The following is a 14611-nucleotide window of genomic DNA, read 5'->3' as shown; positions in this document are numbered from 1 at the left end:
TTCAACAATTGTCAGCCTTAACTTTGCAATAAGTTACTCAGATTCCTCAAGTGTTTTAAGTATTGAAAACGTCTGGGTCACCCAGAGCTTCATTTCAATTCCAAGATGCTCGTCCTACTGAGCTTTGCGAGGAGGTGGAAGGAGCAACCTCGAGCAGCGGCGGTGTCTGCCGCAGCCAGGCCTGCATGGAAGGCGGCAGGCGCGGTGGACCAGGGAAGGAGCTTGTCTCAGCAAGGCAGGGGCAGAAACTACCCGTCAGCGCGGCCTTGGACGTGGCCAGCGAACCAAGGTAACAGGGAGTCTCTCGGCCTCGTGAGATGGTGTCAGGCTCAGATTTGGGGCCCGAATTGAAGCTCTTGGCTAACAAGCCACTGGCCTGGGCTTGGTTCTGGGCAGGGCTTCTGTTGTCCCAGCTGCTTTCTGATGATCATGGAAAAGCCTGGGGCCGCACAGCCACGCTGCCAGGCCCCTGTTCTTGTCCAGGGGTGGAGGTGGGCAGTTCTGGGTATACGGTACGTCCACGCGGCGCTGCCTCTCCAGCAGTGAACTGGGCCCTGGGCCGGCTATGCCTCTGACTGGTCGTATGAAACAGGGAAGGAGGGTGCCAGGGCCAGAGGGGCAGAGGCCATCACAAAGGACAAGGGTCTTGCGAGGGTTCCCCTTAGGATCACAGGGGAAAGGAGAACATTTTGGACCTGGGACAAAAGAGGCAATATTGAGTGGGGTTAAGACAGGCCGAGCGTGACATGGTTACAAGGCCTCAGGGATGGATGGTTCTGGACCCACCAGAGGTGGGGGGCAGAGAAGAAAGAGTGGATGGTTGCTGAGTCCATCATGGAACACTCTGGAAGGCAGACGGGTTAGGTTTGATGCCATCGAGGACTGGGGGTCCGGGGGCATGCAGATGCAGGGAGGCCAGGTGAGGGCTGTGCAGGACGGACTCAGCTGTCCTGGATGCTGATTCCCATTGCTTGTTGAACTACTCTGGGCTCTGGTGACACTGCCCTGGCCTGTCCCTGATTTCTTCCCGTAGGGCCTCTGGATAGTTCCCATCCCCTGTCTCCTAGCCAACTGAATAGATTTATCCAAGGCAGACAACCTGGTCTCTTCCTTTATAGCAAGGTGATTGTGGTGTGGCCGGAAGGGGACCCAGGTTCGGGGGATCTGAGTACTGCACTTACCACGTCTCTCAGGCTTTTGGGCAAAGAGATAACGGACATCTCGTCTCATCTCTGTATATTCAGCATCTAGCAAAGGTCTCTGTGCTGTGGAAATAGAAATTATCCAAATATGTTACGCTATATAAACACAAAAAACAAACGCAGCAGCCCACGTTTTAGGGTCTGCACCCAGCTGGGTGTGTATTCTTGTCTGCCACGGCTGGACAAGCGGGGACGCGAGATGACATAGTAGCAAGAGCTCTGAGGTGCGAGTGCAGCATCATCACCTGTTGGCATCCGGGAGCATCTTCTGTGGGTGGAGGAGGCTCTGAGAATGGAATAGCCCAAAAGGCCCGGGACTTGCTCCTCCTGGAGTGCTCACAGGCGGTACTCAAGGTAGTCCTCTCTGCCTGCACTTCCTGGAGAGTCACCCGGGTGTTGGAAAGCTCCCTTTTGGGTGGGCATGGCCCTCCCGCCACACAGCAGCCCCTGGCCACCCCACAGGTCTGCGTGTGCTCAAGTCCCACCCAGAGAACAGCACGTGGGTTCTCGGGCACTGATTGTTCTTGCTCACCAACCAGCCTGTTTTCCTGGGGGTGCTTGCAGGTTTGGCCTACGGCACAATCACAAACATGCACATCCCTTCCTACTGCCCAGGGTGCATCAGCTGGAGGGGTAGATCCGCCCGTTAGGCCTGGGCACCCTGGAGCAGGTCAGCCCTGCGAGGCAGCAGCCATTGCCGAAGGAACACCTGTAAGTGATGACAAAGCTCACCCTTCTCTACCCGGGGGCTGCTTCTGCACCAGAGCTGTTCTTTTGAGGCCAGATGCCGAGCTCTCAATGGTAGACAGTGTCATCTGGGCTTCTCTTCCTGCACCAGGGGCCAGCTGGGGCCTGGCACAGGGCACCCCGGATGCAGAAAGCAGCAACCGAGGGCCTGAGGAGCACCACCTTCAGGTGCTGTCAGGGGCGCTGGGGGAGCCTCCGCAGGATCTCTCTGCAGCCTGAGCCCCGCTCCCCACTGGAGTGCTTAGTGGCTCCAGCATATGTCCTGCGTCTGCACACGCTGGCACAGCGCTGGCTCCTGTGCCTGAGGCTGGGGGGCTGCTACTCCAGACCCTGAAGAAGAGGCCTGCTCCAAGGCAGGGGTCCCTGCTGTCACCTGGGCAGGCTAAAGAGCCGGGTCCTTGCTCCCCAGGGCTACCCCCGACAGGAGTGACATTGGTGGCAGCCCTGCATCCTGTGGAGGCGGCCAGCTGCCCAGGTTCCTGGGGCCCTAGCTCTGAAAGCCGAGAGTTTATGAAACAAAACAGGACATACTCAAGAGCACTTTGAGGGATGTGTATTTCAGTTCTTCATGAAGGTCCTCATTTGTTCTCAGCAGGAAAGGCCCAACCTCTGGGGCTTCGGGGAGCTTGGGCTGTCAGCCCTGGGGTGGGGTGGGGGTGGGGTGGGGGCGGGGGACCAGGCCTGTAGCCTCATCAGGGGTGGGGAAGATGAGAAGGCTACAGGTTTAAGGGGGTGGGGAAGGTGCCCGGGGCAAGAACAGGCAGGAGAGGGCTTTGGAGAGTCTCTGAATGCCAAGGGAGAAGGAAAGCCCAGGCCTGGGGCCGGGGTGGCCGCTGTCGCTGCTGTGTCGGTGGCAGGCTCAGGCGGGCGGCAGGGGCACGGCGGCGCAGCCCACCTTGTTGCTGAAGAGGCGCGGGAGGCTGCGCTTGGGCGGCGCGGGGCGGCCCAGGAGCCCGCGCACGTCCCACAGGCGCAGCGCGCCGTCGTGCGAGGCGGTGTAGAGCACCTGGCCGTGCACCTGCGGGCGGGCGGCCGCTCAGCCTGCGCCCCGCCCGCCGGACGCCTCCTGGGGGCGACGGGGCTGCAGCCTGCCCGCGCCTACCTGCATGCAGTTGATGACGAAGGCATGGCCCCGGAACACCCTCTGCAGCTGTCCCGACTGCGCGTCGAAGGCGCGGGCGCGGGCGTCCCCACTGCCCGTGAACACTGTGAACACACGACACGCTGCGCCCTCCCGGCCTGCCGCCCGCCTGCTCCCGGGAGGCGGGGACAGGGCGGGAAGGGCGGTGCGACCTGACCTCCAGGACTCGGGTTCCTCATGCCCCTGCCTCACGGGGGTGGCCTGTCCCTCTGCTGGGTACCTCTTGGGCCCCGGTCCCCACTCATGCCCTGTTTGGTGAGGCTGCTTTTCTGCCTGGGGAGAACTGGCAGGTCCTTGGAGGGCCTTCCCCTCCCCCCGCCGCCCGAGCAGGCTCATGTCCCCTTCCCGAGAGGGGCTTGGTCCTGGAAACAAAAGCCAGGTCCGCTGGGGTGCTGGGGTGCGCTAGCACATTCCCTCAGACTCCTAGCAGGGCACGCACCACCCTGTCAGCCTTTTCCTCCAGGCTCCACCTCTCCTGGGGCTTTTCCTACATTACAACCCCAGTTTTCCAGCTTCAACCTGCAGCGGTCACCTGGAGGGCTTGTTAGGACAGATTGCTGGGCCCCGCCCCAGAGTCTCAGGCTTAGCAGGAAAGGCCGGAGGATCTGTGTTTCTAACCAGTTGCAGGTGAGCTACTGCTGCTGGTCAGGGGACCGTGCTGAGAACACTGACCTGAGGAACACGCTTGGCTTAGGAGGGGCTCTCAGAAGCCCGACCCCAACACCAGCATTTGATGCAAACAGTTCTCGTGCCGGCCTTCCAGGAAGGGGGGTGAGGAAACCCTGGGACTCTGTTAGTGAGCAGGGAACCACTGTGGGCAGCTGGGCTCAATTGTGCTGGGGGCCCAGGGGAGAAGGTACAGCCCACCTGGGGCCAGGGATGGGCTACTCACCAATTCCCACTGGCCATCAGTAAGGGAGCTCAGTAGGTGTCAACCCCCAACACTGCCCGGGCACCCACTGCCCCTCACAGGAGCACCTGGGGCTGAGCAGCCCCCCCTCCACCGGGCTCCCACACTCAGAGGCAGACAGGGGCCTGGAACCCGGTACAGCAGCTGGGCCTCCTGTGGGTGGGGGCAGGGTCAAGAACACGGTCTGTCATCCTGTAGCCTTATTGGCAAAGACCAAAGACCAAGCTCGGCCCACGGGATTCTCTTCAGCTGTAGGTTCTGTGCCAGCTGCTGCCCAGGGGTGGCGCTCTAGGCGGCTGCCTGCGGGGAGCCTGAGAGCAGAATGTTCTTCATGCTCAATTAGAGGTCCCAGGCGTGGCAGAGCCCTAATCACACTTACAGGCTTGGCCACGGGAAGAAAGAAAAAATAATGTTCTTGTGTTAAACACCCAAATCCTGAGGGCACGCCAGGCTCTATTCTCAGAACTCCACATTCTACCTTCATCTGACACCTTTGCTGTGAATCTTCTGCCACCCTGTCTCCTCCCTCCCAGGGCTAGGAGACACCCTCAGGCCCAGCTACCTGTGGGGCTGAAATACAGGGCAAAGGGGAGGGTGATGGCAAAGCATGAAGCTGGGGACTGTTCTGGGAGCCACAGTCCTCAGGAGTGTAAGTGTGTCTAGCCAGTGTGTCTGGGGTGTAAGTGTGTCTAGCCAGTTGGACAGAGCCAGCAAGGTCCAGGTGTGTCACAATTTGAGACCAGTGGGACAGACAGCTCGTTGCCTGCCCAATGAGCCACTCTGCCCTTCTCTCTTTCCAAGTAACCCTGACTCAATCTTGGCAGCAGCGTCCTCAGATAAAAGACTTTGATTCCATCTCTCTTGCAAACAGAGCGGTCAGAGAGGCACAAGTCTTTGAGGCTTCCAGGAAAGATCCTGAAAGGGCCAACTCAGCTAGAAGATGCATTCTTTTGTCCTGTCCTTCTTTCCTTCCTGCCTAACATGATGGCTGGAGCGCCAACAGCCATCTTGAACCATGAAGCTCCCTTGAAGATGGAAGATATACGCTAAGGATGAAGAAACAAAGTGACAGAAGGAATCTGAGTGCCTGATGACTTTGCAGGGCCACCTAGTCCTGCCTATGCTGTCAGCCCCTGAAATCCTTCTTCCTGAGAGAAAAATAAACCACTATTCATTTAAACTACTGTTATCTGGATTTTTCTCATCTGTAGTCAAACCTAAGGCTAAGTGAAGCCAAGTCCTCAAGTCTGGCTGGATTAAGTGGGTGTCACTGTCTCACCTGGAAAATTAGAATGTGTCCTTGAGACGTGCTTTTGACCCTGGGACCTCCAAACATTCAGGTCTCCCCATGTTCTCACAGGGTAAATGTTGGGGGGGCCCAAACCCTTATTTGGAGCCTCTGTGCAGAACAGCTGGTAGAACAGGTTCGTGGAGAAGGAACAGCTGCTGCATTGGGCGCTGCAAATCCTGACTGGCAGCAGAGGCTCATTGAGGGAAAATCGGGCAGGAAGGAAAGAGAGGAAAAGCCAGGATTTGGCTGGGGGGAGAGCTGAGGCCTCAGCAGGCCAGAGCTGAGTGGACAGCACGGGGACAGGTCACTTACAGGTGCCCGCGTGGTACTTGAGGGTGCTCACGCCGTGTCCGTGGGCCGCGAAGGTGCGCACATGCTCCCCCGTGTCCGCCAGCCAGCACTTGGCGGTCCTGTCCGCGCTGCCCGAGTAAACGAGCCGGTTCACGAGCTGGGAGGAGGGGCAGGAAGGTTGGCCACGGCCGGGCGCTGCTGGCCTGCAGCAGGGTGGCTCGGGAGCCCCCGGACCCCCCTCTCTCTCTAACAGAGAAAAGTGCACGTGCAGGTCTCGGGGGTGAAATCGGGGGATGAGCCCAGAATGACCCTGCCCTAGGCCCCACCCCACCACTCCCTTCAGCAACCAAAAGCAGGCGCCTCCTCCCTTCCCCGCGGCCAGGGGGACAAGCAGGCTGCAGCCAACAGACGGGCCACCAACCCTCACTTTGGCCTGGCCAAGTCCCTGGCTCTCTGCGCCCCCTGCTGCTGTGCCGTGGAGGAGGATGCTGACAGGGGCTACCTTGAGGGGCTGCGAGGGTTACAGATACGACTGGAACAACCTCGACCGTGCACACCAACCGTCTGGGTGAGAGAAGGCTCTGGGGAAGAGCTGTCACACGGGCTTTTGCTTGCAGAGGGCAGAGGGGAGAGACTGGTCCGGGCGAGTGTGTGACGTGGGCCCCCCGCCAGGACTGAGCTGACCGCCAGCGGCGTCACAGGGTCGCTGCTCCCCTCCTCCGCAGGGCTGCCACCTGACAGGGTGGGAAGGGGACCCCAGGGACAGGCTCACCCCAGGTGTTGAAGCTGCTCTGTCTCACAGGAGGTGAGGAGGGGGCCCTTGCCAAGATGGGCAGCCCCAGGAAGTGCAGGCTGCTGCGGATGGTACTGTAACTCCCCCAACTCCCCAACTCCGGCACTACCCTGCAGCACCTCCGGCCAGCGGAGATGTGGACAAGGAGCAGGGTGGGCAGGGCTCCTTGCTGCAGCGACCTGGCACAGCAGCACGTGAGACAGCAGCAGGCTAGAGAAGCCCAGAGAAGCCACCAGGGACCACTGCTAGGGGCCCAGAACCAGGAGCTGGGGGCAGATTAGGCACACGGGGCCCTTTTCTTGACTCAGGGTAAGTCCACACTGGCCACCAATATCCTGAACTCGTCCCTCCTAACCTGCTCATCACAGCCACTTTCCACTTCAGTTCCCATGGCTGACTCAGTTTCCCCATATAGGTCCCCATTCAAATCCCAGCGGACAGGCCTCCAACCAGCCCGGCTCATCTTTCTGCCCTGGCTACAGCCCAGGTTTAAGGACTTAAGAGGCCTCAGGCCAGTCACTATGGCCAGAGGGTGGTGGGATCCAGAGGCCACACAGTGCGGCCTTCCCGGAAGCTGAGGCTGTGGGGTGTTTCCCGGGGACAGTCGCCTGCATGTCTCAGGCCCTGCCCTGAAGCCCTGCAAGGGCTACAGTTGGCCCCAGCCCATGTGGCCTCCCTGATTGGATGGTCCACTCCCCAAGGACAGGAATGGGTGCGACCAACCACCTGTCCATATCAGTGCCAGCAAGATTCCGGAACATTCCTGCACGCACACCTCTGGCTGCGTGCCCCACCCAAGGGCACAGCTTCTGCCCTCAGCAGGAGAGTCAGAGAGGCTTCCCGAGCCTGCCCGGCACACAGCCCCTGCTCACAGCTTTCAGCAGCCCCTCTGTTCCCTGAGGAAGACCCCACCCCCCAGCCCGCACCACCAGCCTGGCGTGCGGAGGCCTCCTGCAACCAGCTTCTCCAGCCACAGCCCCCGGTTTCCAATTCACACACCTGCTCCAAGCACACCTGTGTCCACGCTGGCCCCAGAGGCCCTGGGCACACACATTCCCCCCCAGGTTTCTTACTAGTCCTCCCTGCCCAGAAAGCCCCACACCCTGATGCTCCCCACTTCTTCATGGGCAAGTGCAGAGGCTCCCAAGCCGTCCCCCAAAACTCGCCTCACGCCGTGTCTGCGTCCTGGACGCCAGGCTGACCGCTGCGGGCCCAGTGTGTCCTGGCCATGCTCCCCTCAACACCAGTTCCCAGAGCCTCCGGTGCCCAGGCCTGTGGCTCTCGGCATCTGACAAGGGGGCGGGGGTGGACAGAAGCCTTGAGATCGAGACCCCTGTGGGCTCCAGCTGTGCGGCCTCCAAGGAGGTTCGCTGGGTGTCCACGGCTATGGGGACAAAGGGAAGACCCTCCTGTTCACCGACAGCCCGTCCTGACAACGTGGGGCCTGTCGCCGCTGTGGTTAAAGCCGACCAGGCAGAGCACTTCCAGAGCACAGACCCTGGGCCACCGCAGGCCGGGCTGGCACCTGAGCCTCTCTGTTCACCCTGGCTGGTTCCTGACAGGACGCCACAGGGAGGCCCGAGGCAGATATGAGAGGCAGGACAGACCCTGGCAAGGACAGGCCAAGGGGCTAGGTCCTGCGGGGCTCCCCCAAGCTCTCAGAATCCTGGGTTTCGGCACCAAAGATGGCATACCCTGAGTCACAGCATTTTCATCCGAGTCACGGCACGGAAGATGTCAGGGTGGGAGTGCACCCTCGGTTCTTGGCTGAAGAACGACCAGACATACCGAAGTGTCAAGTCCAAACTATCATCCCGGTTCTCTCACTCCTTTCTTGGAAAAATCACCAGCAAGGCCAACACGACGGAGGAACCTGAGGCAGGGACCAGTGTCACACGAGCAGCTCTTTGTTGTGGAGTAAACCCGGTCTGCATCGCGAGTGGAGAGAGACCGACCCATTCACTCGCTTCGGATTATTCCCTTTTATTAGCCCAGTCTGGAGGCGGGCTCTTGGGAGGTGTGGGATGTTGTCAAACGATCAACAGGTGTCCTCAAAATTCCATCTGCGTCTATGAGCTCCCTCTAGGAAGGCCCACCTGGGGGTGAACCGCACTGCAGATTCAAGCCAATTAATTGCCCTTAGGGTACTCTAGGTCACTTTCTAAATGGTTCGGTGCCTGGGCTGGGGGATTCCTAGATTGGTAACACAGGCCCTCCCTCCCCAGGTGTAGCAGCTGCTCGAGACAGGATTGGGGGGGCAGCACCAAAATGAGTGCCCGCCTCACCCTCCTTCCCAGGCGGAGCGATGGCTCCGCAGTGCACCAAAGCAGGGCGCGCTGCCCCAAGAAGTGCCGCAGATCTAACCACCTACCCACACAACCACAGCCGCTCTGAGGAGACTCTCCTTGGAATGAGAGCCACCAGAGCTGCTGAGAGGTCCCTGGAGGCCTGGGTCCCTGGGTCCCGCGGCAGCCACACAGGGTCACATCTCACCAGCTGCTTCCCGGGCGGACGTGCACAGCCAGCCCGAGCACAGCCTGGTGCTCTTGGGCACAGCTTTCAGATACGGCAGTCCTGGCTGCAAATCCTGCCTCTACCCCTTAGCAGCTGTGAGGTGGTGGGCAAGTTATTAACACTTAGCTTCCCCAGCTTCCGTTTTTTCACATGCAAAATGAGAAAAAACCATCTCTCTCTCAGGAGGTGGCCTAGAGGGTGGATGCGTTGCGGCATGTGGCACTGAGCCTGGGGGCTGGCCTGAGCACAGCGCTCTCACTATCCCTAAAATGCAGGCGCACTCTCTGCCCCCCAGCTCCCTGGGGCTGGGCGAGACCAGGGAGAGAATCCTGCATGACTTTGCTGCTGCAATCGCCCGAGCCCTGTGGCCGCTGCCCCCACTGGCAGTGCCTCGCCTTCTCGCTCTGGGGGATTTGAAATGCTTCATTACCTTTGATCTTCTTTCCTTCTCTCCCTTCCCTTCCCCTTATCCCTCCCTTTTTTTTTTTTTTTTTTTTTTTTGGGACAGAGTAGTCTTGCGGTGTGTGAGCCCCACGGGCAGTCACTGCATGTCCCTACTTTGCAGAGTGTGAAAATGGAGGCCCCACAGCCGGGGTCCCGTGTGAAGTCACAGCCCGAAGGCACAGCAGACGCGGACCCCCCATCACAAAGGCCCAGTGCCCTGGCTCCCAGCACCATCCTGAGGCTGGGGGCTGCCGAGGACACACGGCACCCAGCCCCGTCCCTTTTCCCCTACGCCCGGCCTAGCAGTGGTTCAGTTTGTCATTCCTACACACCGAGCAGGGGTCACCAAGTGACTCAGCGCTTCCACTCCCAGGAACGTACCCAGGAGACTGAACGCAGGATGCGCCCGGATCTTTGAAGACCCTTCACAACAGCCGACAGATGGAAGCAACCCACGTGCCCCTGCTCGGCGACGGGTAAGCGGCACGTGCTAGCTACAGCCCACTGAATATTAACTGGCCACAGAAAAAGGAAGGAATCCTGCCATGAGCTCCACAGGACGAACCTTGAAGCCTTATGCTCAGTGACATGCGCCAGACACAGAAGGACAACTACCACGTGGTTCCACGCACACGCGGTCCTCAGGGCCTCCGATTCACAGGGACAGGGAGCAGAATGGTGGTGCCAGGGGCTGGGGGAGAGGGCGGGGAGTTAAGTGTCTAATAGGGACACAGTTCCAGTTTAGGGTGATGAAAACGATGGAAATAACAGCAGTGATGGTCGCACAACACTGGGAACGTGCTTAGCGTTCGTGAATTGTCCACTCGAAACGGGTTTAAAGGGCCCCTCGGGGAGGTCACAGGTGATGCTCTGGACGCCCCAGCCAGGAAGGCCAGTCAGGCCCAAATCGGCGAGTGGCACTTGCAGACAACCTGAAGGCTGTGGCCGCGATGGCCCACGGACAGAGAAGTTGAGAGGGCAGGAGAGAGAACAGACGCAGCCACACCAAGGGGGGCCGGGGACAGAGGGGACAGGGATCCCTGGGCCCAGGTGTCTGGCTTCCTGGATGCGACTGTGGGGCAGCCTCCTGCCCCTCTGTGTGGAGGACAGTTTCAGAAATTTCGTGTCACTAGTCAAGCCCGGCTCGGAAGATAGCAGCCTTCTAACCCCCCAAAACTCCAATTTTCTGAGCGGTGTCAAGTGAAATAAATTACATGAAAAAAAGAGAAAAGTAAGATCATCCCTCTGTGGGTCACGGGGTCCCACGCCCTCGCTGGGTGACAGGAGCCGGCCAATCCTGCTTCTCTGTCCCTGGGCCCTGGGCCCACGGTGCTTTTCCAGAGGTAGGTCAGGGCGGGCGGGAAGAGGGGCCCCCCCCACGCCCCGGCAGAGGGGAGTCTGAGAGCACAGCGAGGCCACGGCCCGTGCAGACACCGGCCTGCCACCACACGCGCTTCCCAAGGGGGTAAAGTGAAGGTTCCATCTACAGTCTAGAATCCCAAGTACAGGAAAACCCTCCTCCTCGGCCCCCCTGCCGTGAGGCGACACCTCCTCTCCCCCAACCATCCTGGTAGCAGCGGCCCTTCCAGTCCATCCGATGCTTCCCGAGTGAAACGGGGGTCACTTAACAGTTAACTCAGTCGCGGGTAACTGGCGCTTACTGGCCGCGGTGCTGGCTGCTCTGTACGCAGAGTGTGAGCCACCTCAGGCTGCCGACCCCTCAGACGCCCAGCTAAGGGCACGGTGCCAGGGCACAGCTCCCCCACCAGTCCTGAGCCCAAGACGACGTGCAAACCAACGATGTGTCCCCCCAAAATGGAGCTCCCGGCCTCCCCCGCTCTGACCCAGGGCTTGGCCACATGCTGCAGCCCGATGCTTCACGGTGCCAGGCCCGTGTGCCCCCACCCAGCCAGCCAGCAAGGTCCTCGCCCCTCGGGCCTCCCCACCCCAGCTTCTCAGACACCCTGACCCGCACCCCAGCCCAGCCCAGCACCCACTCCTCCTCAGGAACAGGAACCTCCCTCCCAGACTGGCTCCATCCTGGACTCAGCGTTCGTGCTTACGGGGCCAAGGCCAACCCCACCCTGGGGGAAGCCCACCCCAGGAGCACCCCCACAGGAAAGCACCTCATAGTGGGAGCACCCCACCCAGGAGCACCCCCACATGAGAACATGTCATTCTGGGAGCACCCATCTGGAGCACCTCACACTGAGCACCTGAGCACCCCCACGAGAGCACCTCATACTGGGAGCACCCACCTGGAGCACCCCACACTGAGTGTCCCCACACGAGAGCACCCCACCCTGAAGCATCCCCCACCCCAGGAGTTGCTTTGCCCTTGCCTCCCGGCCAAGCACAAAGGACCCCTTCCCTACTCCACTGGTCCTGGAGCCCCGGGGCTGCCCTGTACCCCCAAGAACCCACGGAGCACAGGGAAGCCAGCACCACGGTGCCCACTTGAGACTGTCCCACACTTGCCCTGTGGCCCGGAGCCCACCCTTTGCTTTGTCTGTATCCTCACTGTGCATCAGGGGCTGCCAAGCCACGCACCCTGCCCTGCGACGCGGTGGAGGAGCCGGCTCGACGGGGCGAGGCTGGCCAAGGCCCGAGCCAGGGACACGCAGACCCTAACATGCACGACGGGGGACGGGGACGCGCAGCAGGGACTCTGGCCGGGCACACCCACTAGGTCCTTAGTAATAACCTTATTACATGGTCCTTAGCAAAGACCGGATGCCCGTGAGGGTCCATCATCTTCTGCCAAGTCACTAACTGCTCACAACCCCCGGGATGGGGGCAATTTCATAACCATAATCCCTAATCCGAACCTGGAGGCCAGATGTGTTTCAGGAATTTTTTATTCTAGAAACACACTCATGTGTCCACAGTAAAGGTGTGAGAGTCCCGGAGAAGCAGGAAGATCAGAAACAGCCTCACATCCGCTCAGGCCAGGCTTCGCTGCAATGAGTTTTGGGGTCAAGCTTAAGAAAAAAGCTTTCCATTGCTTGGCACATTTTTGGATTTACGAATTACAGAGAAGGGGCCGTGGGCGCGTGCCATCCTCACGAGACATGTGAGGAAACTGAGGCACTTGTCCAGATGAGGCGGCGGTCCCAGGGCAGCAGCCCCACGGCCCGCAGGCCACCCCACTGCAGAGCCACCTGCGGAACAAATCCCACGACGGGGCCCCTTTCCAGACCCCAGGCCACGAGGGCAGAGCCCAGGAGGCTGCCTGCCGGTCCTTAGCCCCGCGGCGCAAAGACGAACAGGACAGGCAACACCCGCTCCAGGCTCCTCTGGAGGGTCGGGCCCAGCCCTGTCCTGCAGGCTCAGAAGCTGGGTGCAGGGGGCTGAAGTGTGGCCCCCAGATTCAGAGGGTAAAGCCCCCCGCTCTCCATAGCTGTGAATGTGACCTTATTTGAAATAGGGCCTTAAGGAGGCAATTAGGTTACAATGAGGTCACTGGGGTGGGTCCTAACCCTGACCCTGTCCTTATGAGAAGAGATTAGGTAGAGACATGCACAGAGGTGAGGACACAGGGAGAGGACGGCCACCCACAGGCCAAGGAGAGAGGCCTCAGGACGAACCGATCCTGCGGGACGTGTTGATCTTGTACTCCCAGCCTCCAGGACCACAAGACCACCAATGTGTGTTGTTCAAGCCCCGCCGACCCCCCCCCCGGGGTACTGTGTCCTGAAGCAGAGCTGAGACACTGGGGCAGGGCCGCAGCTCAGAGGATGACCCGGGGCTTCCCCGGCGCTGGGTGGCAGCGAGGCCAGTCTCACCTCCAGACAGATGACGGAGCCCTGGTGCTCCCGGAACACCCGCAGCTGCTCCCCACTCAGGATGTCCCAGGCGCGGATGGTGGCATCGGTGCTGCCTGTGAAGGCCGTGTGGCCGGGCGCATCCAGGACCAGGCACAGCACCGCACCCGTGTGGCCCCTCAGCGTCTGGTGGCAGCAGCCACTGGCCACCTGCCACACCTTGGCCGTGCCGTCCGTGCTGCCGGTCACCAGGAGGCCCCCGGCCACAGCCTCCTCTGAGCAGGGAGCACCAGGGAGGTCCCAGGGCGCGGAGTAGGCTAGAGTCAGCACACAGTTGCGGTGGCCCCGGAACTCCCGGGACATCTGCCCCTTGTCCAGGCTCCAGACACGAGCGGTCCGGTCATAGGAGCTGCTGAAGAGCTGGTTGTTGGCAACCAGGATCCTGCGGCAGGAGGGGAAGCGTCAGGGGTCGGAACACACGGGCTGCCAGAATCCACGCAGCCTCCCCATGGGCCAGGCTGGCACCGCGGCTGGAACGGCCTCTCCCTTTCTCTGCCACGTCTGCCACTCCCACCTCGCAAGCTCCAGCTCAAAGCCTCCAGGAAGTCGCTCTGACTCCCCACACTCACCCCTCCTCGTCTGAGCCACCTGCTTGCCTGGCCTGCACCTGCAGAGGGACCAGCTCAGACACTTCGATCCCTCCCACACTCGGCCAGGGCAGCTGCTCTGTGCACAGCATGGAAGGAGGCGGGAGAGGGGTCAGGAGCGGGGAGTGGGGTGTGGCCGACCTTCCCAGCTCACCCAGAGCTGAAGGGTTTCTGTGGACTCAGGGCTTTCAGCCTGAAACTGGGGAAGTCCAGGCCAAAGTGGGGTGCAGTCACCCTGGGAACGGGCAGACTCAAGTGCCTGGGCAGGGGCCCTTCAGAGAGAGCCCCAGCAGGCTAGAGGGCAGGTGGAATGCCCAAGTGTGTCTACGGGTGACTTCTGGGGGCACACTTGGGGATGAAGCCACAGCAGGTGGGGTGGGCATCTCCCATCAACTCTGACAACATACCCCGCATGGGCTGACGTCTGTTGGTGACACTTCGGCCCCCGTCACCAATAGGGCTCCAGCCCTAACGGGGTTCCAGGCACACAACTGGGCCCAGGGGCCCAAGGGAACTTGGCAGGGGACCAAGAGGGTCCGTTCATTCAGTGGAACTGGCCGACCCAGAGGGCCGAGGCTCCCATGCAGTGAATGTTCACGACTCTTATTCTCTTTCTTTTTTTTTTGAGACAGAGTCTCATTCTGCCACCCCAGCCAGAGTGCAGTGGCATCATCACAGCTCACTGCAGCCTCCAACTCCAGGGCTCAGGTGATCCTCCTGCCTCAGTCTCCTGAGTAGCTGGGATCACAGGTGCACACCACCACGCCTGGCTAACTTTTCTATTTTTAGCAGAGACGAGGTCTCCATCTTGCTCAGGCTGGTCTCATACTTCCGAGCTCCAGCAATCCACCTCAGCCTTCCAGAATG

At 60.6% G+C, this 14611-nt stretch overlaps 1 protein-coding gene across 4 annotated transcripts in view; it reads right to left on the bottom strand.

Annotated features, from left to right (window-relative positions):
• Positions 1–1179: 1179 nt before the first annotated feature.
• The window catches only part of WDR86 (WD repeat domain 86), a 37058-nt gene continuing 23626 nt past the window's right edge, over positions 1180–14611 (bottom strand). For 2 of the 4 annotated variants that reach the window (XM_045564986.1, XM_045564985.1), the window contains 4 exons: positions 13119–13539; positions 5604–5739; positions 3052–3155; positions 2714–2967 (listed from right to left, as the gene is read on the bottom strand). In XM_045564986.1, the coding sequence (XP_045420942.1) occupies positions 2809–2967; positions 3052–3155; positions 5604–5739; positions 13119–13539 (820 nt within the window). In that variant the 3' untranslated portion in view covers positions 2714–2808. Of the gene's footprint in view, positions 1266–1447; positions 1580–1934; positions 2293–2480; positions 2590–2713; positions 2968–3051; positions 3156–5603; positions 5740–13118; positions 13540–14611 lie in introns of those variants that run through there. The other 2 variants (XR_006738255.1, XR_006738256.1) reach the window with 2 other exon arrangements.

Source organism: Lemur catta, chromosome 11 (genome assembly GCF_020740605.2).
Source record: "Lemur catta isolate mLemCat1 chromosome 11, mLemCat1.pri, whole genome shotgun sequence".
NCBI lineage: Eukaryota > Metazoa > Chordata > Mammalia > Primates > Lemuridae > Lemur > Lemur catta.
This window is presented reverse-complemented; position numbering and strand designations above follow the sequence as displayed.